The sequence below is a fragment of the Molossus molossus genome, unplaced genomic scaffold (genome assembly GCF_014108415.1).
Source record: "Molossus molossus isolate mMolMol1 unplaced genomic scaffold, mMolMol1.p scaffold_m16_p_17, whole genome shotgun sequence".
NCBI classification, from domain to species: domain Eukaryota; kingdom Metazoa; phylum Chordata; class Mammalia; order Chiroptera; family Molossidae; genus Molossus; species Molossus molossus.
The window spans coordinates 2,742,216-2,756,802 of NW_023425352.1; the positions used below are offsets into that span (position 1 = coordinate 2,742,216).

The 14,587-nt window shown below is 51.6% G+C and overlaps 1 protein-coding gene across 1 annotated transcript; it reads right to left on the minus strand.

Moving 5' to 3' along the window:
- Positions 1–11,686: 11,686 nt before the first annotated feature.
- On the minus strand, positions 11,687–14,155 carry NKX1-2 (NK1 homeobox 2). Its single transcript, XM_036264593.1, has 2 exons — positions 13,942–14,155; positions 11,687–12,408 (listed from the first exon to the last, which is right to left on the minus strand). Exons 1-2 carry the CDS (start codon positions 14,153–14,155, stop codon positions 11,687–11,689), a joined length of 936 nt encoding a protein of 311 aa, XP_036120486.1.
- Positions 14,156–14,587: the final 432 nt, after the last annotated feature.

The following is a 14,587-nucleotide window of genomic DNA, read 5'->3' on the forward strand; positions in this document are numbered from 1 at the left end:
TGCGGCTTCCGCTCCGCCCCCGGGCCGCCCTCGCCTCCCATTGGCTGACGTTGGAGGCCGGGCACCAATCGCCGTGGGCCCCTCGCCCCGCCCCCCGTCGGCCCCGCAGGCGCGCGCCGAGGACCCTGCCTGGCACCGCGGGAGCCGCTGCTCGGGTCGCTGCCGGTGCCTGCGCCCGGGCGCCCGCCTGGCCGGTGCCTTTCCCGCGGTCTCTCTGCCCGCCCTTTGCCGATGTGCACACGAGGCCGGAAAGGATGAAACATCGGCCGGACCCTCTCGGGCTCGCGGCGTTCCCTGGGCCCGCGCCGCACCCCGCCCTGCCCCGCGGCTGTGCCCCCGGCCCCGCGCCCCGCGGAGCCTCACCGGGGCGCCGACGTCAGCCCCACCCTGCCGGCTCTGCCCCTCGCCCTTGACCCCGCGGGGCCGCCGCGCCGTGGCGCTCCGGAGTCCACCCCCAGAAGTCAGCGCGGCAGCTCGGACCTCCGCCGCCGCCTGCGCCCCGAACGGCTGCCTGCACCCAGCCAGCTCCCCCGGGCGCCTGCGGCCCGGGTAAAACCCGCGTCGACACGGATAGTCCGGGACCACCTCGTGTTGAGATGGGAAGGGACTTGGACATCTTTTAGTCTACACTATTGTTACATATTGGGTAGCAGGCTGGGAGAGGACACGCGACTTGCCCAGGGTTTTGCAGTCGCAGACAGGGACAGGCTCAAACTCAGCACCCTGTTCCACTGGATGAGTCGGGGCCCCAGCCGGAAGCAGATGGCATGCTCCAGACTGTACATCGGAGGTCTGCTTGTGAAAGAAATCGTTGAAATGTGGACAGGGAAACCACAAGGGCTGGAGAAGTAACCCGGAGCCAGTGCCCCAGAGGGGCCCTGGTCAACTCGAGGCCTACGGAGAGAGGTTTCCAGAACTCACATCTGCCTGGGACACAGTCATGCGCGACCCCACGGGAATGGAGCTGGGGTTACCCATGGGCTGAGCCCATTGGGAAGCCGGAGACTTAGGGTGACGCCTTGCAAGTCAGCCTCCTGGGACACAGACAGTGTGGGGAAGGGCAGAGAGTAGATAGGGTTAAAGAGCAAATGGAAGACATTCGACATACATAACCCGCTGAGCGGAAAGTAAAGTCAAAGCTCCTCATCAGGGCCCTGGCCAGTGTTGCTCAGTGGTTAGAACGTTGGCCCGAGCACCCAAAGGTCACGATCCCCAGTCAAGGGTTGCAGGTTCAACCCCCTGTCCCAGTCGGGGCACTGGGCAGGAAGCAACCAATGAATGTGTCTGTCTCACACGTTTCTCTCTCTCCCTGTCCCCCATTCTCCCTCCCTTCCACTCTGTCTAAAAAAATCAATGAAAAGCCCGGCTGGTGTGGCTCAGTGGTTGAGCGTTGACCCTGCACCAAGAAGTCACCTCTATTTTCAGTCAGGACACATGCCCAGGTTGTGGGCCCAGGCCCCGATGGGGGTGATGCAGGAGGCAGCCAATCGATGTTCTCACTCATCGGAGTTTCTCTGTCTCTCTCCCTTCCCCTTCCTCTCTCTAAAAAAAATCAATAAAAAGAACAAAAAATTAAAAATACATAAAAATCAATGGAAAAAAATATTCTATAAGGCAGGGGCTGGAAAATGGTGTGGACACAAAGGCAGAGCCATAAATAGTAGAGCTCAGGTTTGCAGATGTCCAGAGCAAGACCCCAAAAGGGATTCAGTCCTCCTGGGCTCCATCTGCCCTAGACCAAGGTCATGTACTCCAATTGCTATGGCCAGGCAATCTTTGGAGCTCACTGAGAGTAGGCCTATCCCTTTTTTTTTTTTTTTTTTTTTTTTTTTTGGCTATCCCTCCACTACCCTGAATACAGTGTGATTAATTTCTTGGAAGTTAGCTAGTTCTGCCCAAGAGAAGTCATTTCTCTGTGTTCCTGCTCTATAAATCTAAGCAGGTGTGTAAAGCCAAGCCCAGCTCTTGGAATAATTACAAAGCCCAACAGTCCCAGGTTATGCCTTTGCAAGTAAGAGCAGGTGTTTCCGAGTTCAAAAAGGGGGCGTGACACCATAGGCTGGAATGCTTTGGGCCTCACAGATAAGGTGCTCTTTAACAAAAATGCTTCCATATGCAAGAAACTGCTGAGAATTGTCTGGGTTTTATCTCTTTCTTATCAGAAAAAAATGCAGTAGGTACAGAGAGCATGATAATATTTTATAGTTTCTCTATTAGCAGTTGTTTTTCAGCTTAACATGGCCTTGGAGAAGAAAGTAGCCTGTTTTCAACCAAGATTTAGAGATATTCTATTGCCATGTATTTTATTTGTACAGTCTGGAGACAAGGACAGAGCATGCATTACAAAGATTCTTGAGCCTCAACTGTTCATAGATTCCAGCATTTAACTCTACGGGAGCCATAAAACCGAAAGACAGAAAGTCTGATCCCATTTATTTCATCAGTTCATTCAACAAACATCCCTTGAGTTAGAGATATGAGTGCATAACAGATGTTAAAGCTGAAAAGCTGTAAAGACCTAATCTAACACTTTTAAAGATAGGAAAATCCAAGTCTCCGAGGTAAAGGGCTCCAGCCAGTCTTACAAAATAGGTGATAGGGTACCAAGAAGCCAGGTCTTCTATCCCATCATGCTTCGCTCCAGACACTTAATCAGCAAAAAGAATTTCAACTAAGAACAAAAAAGTTTAAAGTCAACTTTTTTTTTTTTTTTTTTTTTTTTTTTACAAAAACTTAAGTAGTGAGTCAACAGCAACATTTATTTGGAAAATATTTACATTGTTCATTGACTTAAAAATAAGAGAAACCTCAAATACTAGTTAAATATTTACATCCTTATCTACTCAGGTACTGAGAAGCTCAGTGTATTTGGCAATGATTTTTTTTAAATTGATTGCATGAAGGGTAACTGAGTGCCAAAAGTTGGATAACTTTTGTTACTTTTCTTTGGAGAACTTTAATTCTGACTCTTTTTTTGTTGAACTATAGTAAAAATAACAATAATAATTAACTAATTTAAAATAATTCAACTTTTTCTCCTAAAATTGTTGACTTAAATAAATTGGTTTTAAGTTTTTTTTTAAAGATTTGTGTTTGTTGATATTTAGAGGGAGGGGGAGAGAGAGAGAGAGAGACATGGGTGTGAGAGTAGAACATGTATTGGCTGCCTCCCGCACAGCTCTTACTGGGGATCAAGCCCCAAACCCCCACATGTGCCCTGACCGGGAATCGAACTGGCTACCTTTTGGTGCACGGGATGATGCCCAACCAACTGAGCCACACCGGCCATAGAGGTTCTAAGATTTTTTAAATTTCTAAGTGACATGCTATTAAATAAATATAATGTGGTAGTATACATCATTTCAACTTTGTTAGAGGCACTTAAGTTTTATTTTGCTCAGAATTTTGCCAGGAGTTTCTCGCTGTATTGGAAAGTCGAGTCACAGATGACAGTGCGAGTCCTGATATCCACGTCACCAACATGCTCAGCATTTGCGGCTGCCATATTCTTGATAGAGGTACACGCCCTTCTCTTTTCTTTTCACACAGATTCTCCCCCAAAGGGGTTTCAGTGATAAAGATTCATTAAATCCTTAAATTGGGGATGAGAAATTATATTCTTCTGGTTTGATTTACTGCATTGATGAAACTGACTTCTGTTTTGTGACGTCTGACTCCCTAGTTCACAAAGCACCGTGCTGAGCTCCAAGAGAGTCAACGGACTGAATAAAGAGCAGCGCTGAGCTTCAGTGTGTCTGACTGATCCGTGCTCCAGTAGGCATGTTGGCAGCTCACAGCCCCTGCGGTGCACACCGACAGTAGCTAAGATTCAGGTTGCAGCACCAAAAAGTCCAAAAGTCAATCCTGACTCCACCCCTCCTTAGCTGGGTAACAGGAGACACCCCCCACCCCCAGATCACCTACCCATCTTGTAAGCCGGGCTGTCCTGAGGATCACTGAGAGATGTGGTACCCTAAAACATCCAGTCACGCCCTGGCCGGTTTGGCTCAGCGGTTAGAGCGCCCGCCTGCGGTCCGGAGAGACCCGGGTTCGGTTCCTGCTAAGGGCATGTACCTTGGTTGCAGTTTGTCCCCGGCCCTGGTTGGTCGTGCGGGTGGCAGCCACTCGATGTGTCCCTTTCGCATCGATGTTTCTCTCTCTCTCTCTTCCTCTCCCTCCCTCCCGCTCTGTCTGTACAAAAAATGGAAAAATGTCCTCGGGTGAGGATAAAAAAAAAAAAAAATCCAGTCACTCCGAAGCCACCCAGCAGCCCAAAACAGTAGTGGCATTGTTATTGTTATTTTTATTTGCGACGAAGAGTAACTGTTTTTGTGCGAGTCCTCACCATCATCATCGGCCCGAATCGTCCATCTTCCTCAGGTTCCTGTTGGAATCTAAATAAATCACGTTATACTTAGAATGCTAGAAACGTGTCGTTGAAAAAGGCAGCAATGTTGTGTCACTTTGATGTGCTGGAATACATTTAGAAAAGGCGATTTATTTTATGTTGAGGGAAGAGTCACTCCGCTCAGAAACGGTTCCTACTCGGGCCGGAGAGTTCTCTGTGCTCCCTGGAGTTCCGGACGCTCCGCTGGGCCAGATTACAGGTGAGGAATTCCACTCTGAGCTGGCCTTCCTCTGGTCGATGAGCAAGGTTTGGTAACAGCTTTGCATGTGTGTTAATTTTCTAAAGGAAACAAAATAAACCCAGGGGGTCAGCCCAGTGTCTCCCTGGGCTGATTGTCTGAAACAGTTTCAATTCTCTTTAATATCCAAAGATTAACTTTGAAAACCTTCAGATTATCTAAAGTATCTAGTTCCTTTCCTTCCTTCCTTCCTTCCTTCCTTCCTTCCTTCCTTCCTTCCTTCCTTCCTTCCTTTTTTAGATAATTCTAAGGAACTGCTTTCTTCTCTGACATTTTCCCCACCCCCAGCAACTTCTCTTTGTTCTGTAATTAGTTAATACAGTAGTTTCCTTTGCAAATCAAGACAAATTAAAAAGTACACACTGAGAAGACTTCCTCCTGCCCAACCCCTTCAAGCCCCTATTCCCCACATGGACAACCCTTTATATGAGCTTCTTGAGTGATTCCTCATGCAAACAGATGCAACTACCAACACTATTGTCACCACCTTGTCACACCTGCAGTAGCAGATTACATGAGCTCTTCGTACCTTGCTGCCTCCTGGCGCTCTCTGTGTCTAGAGGAGAGGCACCCTCCGTCTTTTGTTTATAGCTGCACTAATAGCCCCGTATTGCTAGACTCTTGGGTGATTTCCAGTCTCTTGCTGTGCAGTGTTACAGTAGATGACCTCATTTCTGACATCTCATGAAGGCATATCTGTAGGTTAAAGTCCTAGAAGTGGAAGAGCTGGGTCAAAAGACTGGCCTACATTTTCCATTTCAAGACATGGGAATCCAGGGCTGGAGGAGAGGAGAGCAGGCCACTCACTGTGTGGCCCGGCTGGTGCCTGTCTGCAGATCCCAGGACACCTGGAGAGTCCGGAAGCTTGGAGCAATCTGCATTGCGTGCCACCCAAGTGCAGGTCATTTTTCTGAGTAGTTGATTTTTATTGATTTTCTCCATCTGTGAGGACTGGAAAGAAAAGATGACTTCTATAGCTATGCAAAAGTGCTGAACAACTTTTTTATAAATGTGAGCTTTCCTTTCAAATCATTTCAAATCCAATCAAGTTTTGTGGATGAAAAAGGGGCCACATACTAAACCTGACAAGCTCGGGGGGGGGGGGGGGGGCTGCGTGGTGGCCTTGCAAACTCAGAGACCTGAAGTAACCACATAGGATGGTCTGAAATGAAAACTTTCTAATTAAAAGTGAGTCACAGCAGGTACTCATGTCCTGGACCGGTGTCTTCCTTGACAAAGCCAGTCTTTACTTCAACTGAGCCTGTCTATCGTCTTTTTGCATCTGAGAGAACATACTTTTGAAATGTCAGCATGGTCCCTTCTTCCAGACCTCTCAGGGCACACACAATCTCCCTCCAGGGCACAGGATCACGGAACCCTCATTGCTGTCTTGTTCCCCACACACCACCTCTATGTGCTATGAGTGGTACCTGCTAACTAGCCTGCACCCACCCGTGCGAACGAAGGGTTTGTCTCTTCATTTTATTCTTTACCCAGTCCCAGGAGTTTCCCTGCTTTCTCCCGCCTGCCTAATCCATCGCCAACGAATGTCATGTAACCCTCCCGATCCCTCCAACTTTGATGCGAATGTAGAAAATAAGCTACAAAACTGCCCTCATCTGGACACTCTCTCAGGCCTTTGAGATCTTGCTTCCCAGCAACTGTCGTCAGCTTGGCTCAAATAAACTCAGAAAAATTCTTACAGGTTCGGACGTTTCTTACATTGGAAGTTTGTCATATAAACTTCTGAAAAGTCATTTCAAATTTAGTGACGTTTGTTACACAAACTTCCGAAAAGGTTGTTGAAAAAATAGGACTACTCCTAAACACCAAAGAATAAAACAAAATTAACCAAGAAGTGAAAACATGTTTCGGTCATTTAACAGCAATTGATTGAATGCTAACATATTGTTGTGAGAGGTCAAAGATCCATAAGATACGTGGATGAATTCCAGGGACGAAAAGACCGAGAGCCTGTCCCAGACGAAACAAGCAGACGGTGACTTCGTACAGGAAGTTTCACAAGAACCAGGTGAATTTTGGAGGAAGTTCATTAACGCTGGGCACAGTGAAACAAGGCGGGCCTCGGGTGACAGGACAGGGACTAGTGAGGAAATGAGCCCAGGCTGGGCTGCTCTGGCTCACTGAGAAGTCAGAGAAAGGGGCCTTGGGCACAGGTTCAGGGGGTTAGCCCAGGATGAGCTGTCGCTGCCCATTGCTGCCCTGGTTGCAAGCCTTCTGGGGTCCCTTAGCGTTTAGGAGATGCAGGCCTGTAGGGGAGGACGAGGAGGAGAGGGAGGGGAACGGCAGGGGCCAGCTCTGCTGGGAGTTTAGGGGCGGTCTTTTTATTTATTTATTTTTATTTTTTAATTTTTTTGTGGTATGTGCCCCTAGCAGGAACCGAACCCGGGACTCTCTGGTCTGCAGGCCGACGCTCAACCACTGAGCCAAACTGGCCAGGGCTAGGGGCGGTCTTAAAGGAGGATCTCAATGGGATATTCATCAGTTTTACGCTGATGTGCCAAGATGAGATTTATTCTCTCAACTTCATCTGTTGGCAAATGGCACTAATTGGGTTTCTGCTATCTCCCTGAGTAGGGTGATTTAAGCTATCTACCCTCTGGTTGGAGAAAAGATGTTCAAATCATTTACTCCTAAGTGTCCTTGGTTTAGGGAAGACGGGGTTTACCAGATGGCCGTAAACTACTGAACAATTTGTCTGAGTTTCCCTATTTCATTTGCCAAGGAGTTTCCCTAGCCTCTGCCTCTCCTGCCTCGGACACACACACAGTGTAACAGCAAGTGCTAAGGGGTACGCTGAGGCCTCTCCTGCAAAGGGACCTGGCCTCCCGGGCGAAAAGCAGTGTCTCAAGAATCACCCTGTCTGCCAGGGCACCCGTCCCCAGACAGTGGGAGGAGGTGTTGAGATGAAACAGGAATGTGCAGGAAGGAAATGTGAGAAGTTCTACTGAGATGTTATAATCCCATCTTTTGAAATATACATTTTAATCTTGCAAAGTAAATGTCACTACTGAGTTTTATTTTTCAAATATACAGTTTAAACAATAACACATATGGGGGATGCAGACTCACTGTTTTTTATACAGAGGTATGAGATCAAAAGACTTGCTTCCTGGCACTGGGTCTATGGAAGGGTGGGGGCCTAGCTTGCCAGTGTAGCCGGGGACACAGCAAGAGGGGTTGTGGAGGCTCTGCTACAGCTTTGAACATCAGCACCTGCACCAAGGGCCAGGCTGCTTCTTTCTGCAGGTGCGGTTGCTAAAAAGTGAGCTTCCAAAGAGAGAGAGAGGGCAAATATCTTTATCTGTCCTGCCAGGAAGCTATTATTGAAAAATAGTGTGTTGTGGGTTTTTTTGTTTTGTTTTGTTTGTAAGATGCTTTTCTATTTACTTTTAGAGAGAGAGGAAGGGAAAGGGAGAGAAATGGGCATGTGCCCTGACTGGGGGTCGAGCTGACAACCTTGTGCATGGGACAATGCCCAACCAACTGAGCCACACAGGCAAGGGCTGAACCATCATGCTTTGGCCTTCTAGAGTGGAAAGGAGAATTATAAACCAGCTGTCAGATTGAATTACATGGCTTTAGACGCCATCGGCCGTGGGAAGCAAGGGGGTAGCTAGCTAAGGGGTCCAGGGTTTCTGCGTGAAGTGACGGAAGCTCTGGAACTAGACAGAGCTGATGGTTAAAGAACACTGTGAACGTGCTTAACGCTACTAAGTCAAACACAGTGGAGCAAACGGTCAATTTCCTGTTATATATGATTTTCTACACGTACCATAAAACAGTGTTTTGAAAGATTGAGACATGTGATTCATATGTATTTCTATTAAGTCAGCTTGGTGTCGGGGCACATGCATGGGTTGCGGGCTTGATCCCCAATAAGGGGCATGCAGGAGGCATCTGAATGACGTTTCTCTTTCTCCCTCTCCCTCTAAAATTTAAAAAAAAAAAAAAAAAAAAGTTTTTTTTAAATGTAACCCTGGCTGGTTTTGCTCAGCGTTTAGCTTAGAGCATTGGCCCACATGAAGGAGGTAACCAATCAATGTGTCTCTCACATCAATGTTTCTCTCTGTCTCTCTCTCCCTCCCTTCCACTCTATCTAAAAAAAATATATATATATATCCTCAGGTGAGGATTAACAAAAAAGAAGAAGAAGAATTTTAAAAAATAATACTAACTTGTAAGTCTAGGAGTTCATAATGCCCTAGAAATCTGGTAAGCAGCTGTTGATTTAATTTGTAGCCACTAATGAAAATTGTGAAAAGATGCTTTGCTTCTGCTATGGAATGGCCCTAAATGGGTGTTTGTATAAACTGCCCGAAAGTGTAGCTACTATGTGTGTGTCTAGCAATGGTCTGGAAGGATGGCATAAGAAAGTAGTGTTAGGCCCTGGCCGGTTTGGCTCAGCGGTTAGAGTGTCAGCCAGCAGACCAGAGAGTCCCGGGTTCAGTTCCCACTAAGGGCACGTACCTCGGTTGCAGTTTGTCCCCAGCCCCTGTTGGGGGTTGTGTGGGTGGCAACCACTCGATGTGTCTCTCTCACATTGACGTTTCTCTCTCTCCCCCCCCCCTCCCTCCCGCTCTATCTGAAGATAAATGCAAAAATATCCTCGGGTGAGGATAAAAAAAAAGAAAATAGTGAGTCCCCTCTATTTGTGAGTTGCAGCTGGTCAGGGAAAGAGGGTACAGATATACAACCACTGGTCATTACAAAGTAGTAAACGCTTTGCTAATGGAGAGTGAGAAATCATTACAAAAGGAATTTATTAGACAAACACATCAATAAACTGAGTCTCGGGATTTGGCTGGAAAGCCACTGGGCCTTTTACAGCAGCAGTCCAATGTCACACACTGCAAGCGTCACTCTTCAGAACCCTTGGAAACGGGCAAGGTCAGGAATGACAGCATTCCGTGCTCGCCCACACGCAGGTGGGCCTCCTGTGGCTCCCGCGCCCCCGTCTCAGCGGGGTCTGTGTTCTGGTGCCCGAGAGGAATGAAGTGCCCCCGCGTCTTACAGAAATGCGGCTCCTTTGTGACAGATCTCGCCTCTGTACGCTTGAACTGCCTGTTCTTGACACACGGAATGTTACTTTTGAGAAACCAACGAATAGTTATTGAGGGAGTGTTTATCCACATGCAAAATGAGTGAAATTATAAGCCTCTCTACAACAATAACTGCATTCTTAATCTCATCAGGCATCAACCGTCTTTTAGAAAGTACAATGCATTTGTTTGGGGGCACTTCTTTAGAATAGAAGGAAAGACTCTCGGTCGTCTATAATGCCTAATTAAATAATAGATATTTTCAAATCTGTAAGCCGCATAAAGAGGAAGTCTTCACTTAGTGTGAAAGGGAGGATATTTTCTATCATTCCTGATTATAACAGAAGTGGATATTCTAAGATGGAAATCGGCTCATGTGTTCAGGATACCAGTGTGCTTTTACTTTATAAGAAGTCATTGCTCATTAGATTTAATTATTAGTGGCACAGGCTATCAAGACAGAGCGAGGACTATGGTATTCATGTAGGTATCGGTAGGCCTCAGTCAAACAAAGGTGACAGTGAAACATACATGACCCAGTTGGGGACATCTAGGTTTCTGAGATATGGGCTGGCTACAAACCACATGACACAGAAAACTAAAAGTATTCCAAGCAAAGCTAGCGAGAGAATTTTATGGAAGAATGAAAGCATTAGGGCGGGTGATAAAAGCAGTGGTTAGAATGCGGGTGTCTATGTTAAGCTCCTGCAGCTGAATCCATTATGAAGACGCTATTTGGTGCCACAGTAGCTCTAGACAGCCAGGAAGTATTTCTCCCTCAGCCCCTTACAACCTTCTGCTGGTTTACCAGGCCACATGGAGAGTCTGTTTGCAACAAGAATTGCTTTCAAGTCGGAATCTTAGATGAAGCCCTCACGATGTTAAATGTGTGCCGTCAAAGAATAGGCCAATCGGTGTGCGTGCTGAAGGAGCCAACCCTCCCCCAACGCTGCTCGCCAACGGGAGCCTGGGAATCGCTGGCGCACATGCAGTAGCCAGCACCGAAGTTTTAGAACATCAAAAACGGGGACTCCGCATAAGCAGTCTTGTCAATGACGTCTCCATAAAACTGCGGGAAAGTAGGCCGTCTCCTGCCAAGACCTGAAGATTTCAGCTGCGCCACTGGACCTTCCTGCATTTGGTACCTGGACTGTGCTTGGTCAAAGCTGCCCTGCGGGCCGCACAACCTCGTCTACCGTCCTAGGTAAGCATGGCTATAAAAGATAGATATTTCTGGCGCAAACTTCCGGTCTTCTCAGAAACATAAAACACCCGTTGTCACAGAAACCGCCTGTAGAGAGTCTGTTTGGAACGAGAATTGTGCTCACGTCTAAATCGTAAAGAAAGGTCCCAACACGTCGAGTGTGATGCATTTAAAAAGTCCATTTCACAGCGGCAGTGTGTGCTCCCGGACCCAGCTCCCCCGGCTTTGTTCAGTATTTGGGGGGAACCGCTGGGTGTGGGCCAGTGGTCCAGTGTGAAAAGGGAAACAATCAGCTGCGCAAAGGGAAAGCTTCTCACCCTACGCGTGCACTGAAATCTCCGATGATCCGGTCCTCCGGGTGCGCAGCGGGTGGGCTGGAGGTCTAGGCTCCCACGCGTCCGCATCCCGCAGCCCTGGACCCCGGCGCCCGGCACCCACACCCTCACAAGGAGCCCTTGAGCTGAAGTAAGCCGGACCAAGTGAGAGCCAGGTCCTGAAACCGGAAGATTTGAGGTCACTTTTAAAGATGTGGGCGGCGTGAACTCAGAGGGATGGCGCGGAGGAAAGGGGCGCGGCTGGGAGGGGGCGGGTGGCATCTCCCTGCCCTCTGGCGGCGCCTCCAGGCAGCTCGCGGGGAAGGGGCGCGCAGGCACCCGCGCACCAGGAGGGGGCGGTCCCTGCGCCTCTGCGCCCCTCGGTGGAGTGGGGAGCCTCACGAGGACTCCACTCACTCGTGAATCCCGGTGAAGTGGGGGCCCGGAGGAACTCCGGGCTCATAGATGAGGGGCATAGAAAGGGGTCAGGTAGGAGGGCCCAAGGAAGGGCGCAAAGGGGCCCCCGGCTGCGGCGACGGCGGTCAGCGGGAAGGAGGCAGCGGCCGGGAAGAGGACGTTGGCCGCTGAGTAGGAGGGAAAAGTCTGGAAGGGCAGCGCGCCTGGGCCTGGGGGACCCGGGCTGCCCCCCGTGCCGCCGCTTGCCGCCGCAGTCCCGGGAGCCCCGGGCTGGGGTGCGCCGCCCCCCACCTGCGCCGCGCCGTCGGCGCCGGGGTTCTGCTTCTTCCACTTGGTCCTGCGGTTCTGGAACCAAATTTTGACCTGTGTCTCAGTGAGGCTGAGCGACAGCGCGAGGTTCAGGCGCTCGCACACTGACAAGTAGCGCGTGGCCCGGAACTTGTTCTCCAAGGCCACCAGCTGCTCGTAGGTGAAGGCGGTGCGCGCGCGCCTGGGCTTGGCGCCGCTGGGCTCGGGGCGTCGGCGCCGGGGCCGCGGGGAGTCCGGCGAGCCCGGGGAGCCCTCGAGGCTGCCCGCGCCGCGCTCCCCCGCCGCCGACCCTGCCGTCCGGGCCTCGGGGGAGCGCGGCGGGCCCGCCTGCGAGCTCGCAGCCCGCTCCCGCCGCCTTCCCGCATCCTCGGAGTCCTCCTCCTCCTCCGCCGCCGCCGCCTCTGCCTCGGAGCCCTCCAGAGGGGATGCCGCCTCCGCGCCTCGGCCCGCAGTGTCTGGGGAGAATGGGGTGGTGATCAGAAGCCTGGAACCGCCGGGCCGCTCTGGGTCCCCAGACCCCCTTCTGCGCTCCCCAGAGCGCGCAGCTCCCCCCAATCCGGCCCCCAGCTCATCTTAGCAAGCACTTCTCGGAGTCACAGTTTAGGGGTGCAGTGCCCCCTTGCCTTTTACTCATCTGTCACCCAGTAGGCGTCCACGAAGTGTATTTTGAATTAATCGCACCCCACATTAAGAAAAAATAATGACCTTACTGGACAATCTTGTGGGAGGAGGAGGATCATTAAACATTAAGACATCGAGACGTCAAGTGCATTTAGGGCAGTGTCTCCCCCGTCACTAGAAGCCTATTTTGGTCTGGGACCCTTAGCAATTAAAAAAGAAGTTATTAAGCACCCCCACCCCCCAAGTGAAATTCCCTCTTTCCCATCTTCTCTCTCCTGCCGTGTTAATAGAGTTTCAGATTTGTGCGGGGCTGGATCGATAGATGTCATCTATTAAAGGTAAGTTTTAATCGAACAATATTAGGATCAGACAGGGAAAGGGGGTTTGAAGTTGGTACCTGCAAGCTGTAGGCAGGAGATATGCAGTAGCCAGTAATAGAATATCGATCATGGGGTGGGGGTGGGGGGAGCGCGGCCCCTCAAAGTGGCGATCCTAGCAATTACCAGGCTGACCGCCCAGGCCCAAGCGCAGCCGCCAGAGGCGCCCCAAGCCCCAGACAATCACCGCCAAACTTGGGGAGGGAAGCGGGAGGATGCACGGCACCCAGCCTCTCCTGAACCTGCTCCCCTGACCCTCGGCGTCCCTCCAGGGAACCTCGTGCCCACTCCCCACCCCCCAACCCCGCCCAGCACCGTCCTGGTGTCTTTTGTCCTTCCTTCCAGGCACAAACTTTCCTGGACCCCTCATCAGGTGTCCATCAGAGTTAGAAGTAAGTCAAACAGGGTTTCGAGGGGAAAGAACCGAAAGCCTCCCATGATCCCTCCGCGTGGGGCAGCGGAGCCTCTGCATGTATCTGGATGGCTGGAAGTGGGTGAACCTGACCTCCATACTCACCAAGACCTCTACACCTAGTTACGCTTCCGCTTTCTCATCCATAAAACGGGGCCGATGTTAATGACGCTGTCTCGTGGGTTCTGACGTTTTTCTGATTTTTATCCCAGTCTCTAGCTCAGTTAGCACACGGCAGGAGCAGCAAATGCCGGATAAATGAATGAGACTGGACAAGGTGAGCGCTGGGTGCTAGTGTTCGTCTCGAGCAAATCACAGCTGTGATGCTCACTCGCTTGGCGGGTGAGGAGGGATGGGGCTTCGGTGGGCTTTCCCTCATCTGGGATTCTGGAGCCCTCCTTTCTGCCTCGGGGGCCACACCCCGTCCTGTGCGCCTTCTCCCTTTGGAGAAGACCCCGCTAAGGGCTATTCCCGGGTCCCTGGCTGCCCCCACCCTCCCCACCCCACGCACACACACCTCTCCATCGCCTCATCTGAGCTGGGGCTTCCCGGAGCCGGGGGCCTCCTCGCATCCTTACCAGGGGTCTCCCGAAGGCCGGCCTGGTCCCCCGAGCTGGCGTCCTTCCCCACTTCGGCCTCTGCCAAACTTTTCTTGGCTTCCCGGGGAGCGGGGCGCAGGGCCGGGAGCGCGGCGCGTGTGAATTTCTGTGGGTCCAGGATGTCCAGCACGGAGAAGGAGATCTTGTGATGGGAGGGAGCCGCCTTGGCCCCGCCGTCCTGCCATGCCAGCATGCCCGCCGCCCGCGGGCCGGAGGCCGGGGGCGCGGGTCCGAGATGGCCGCGCTCGGGCTTGCCTTCGTCTGTGGCTCGGCCGCGGTCTCCAGCCAGCAGGAGGGTCAGGGCGGCCTAGAGGAGCTGGGGGGAGGCGGGCAGGCGGGGCGGGGCGAGAGCGGCGGGGGGCTGCGCGCGGATTGGCACTCGGGAGGCCCGGGCCCCGCCACGTGCGAGGCGCGCTCGCAGCGGCCCGAGAGTGCCCGGCGCTCACCCGGGCCGCCAGCCCCGGCCAGAGGCGCCCCGGTGCGCCCGGTGCGCGCGCCCGCTGGAAGAGCGCCGCCGGCTCCGCGCGCCTCCGGGACCGCGGGCGTCCACGAGGTAGTGCGGGAGGGCCCGACGCTTTTGCCCCCGGGACCCCCAGCAGACACTGACCACTCGCGCCCTTTCCCC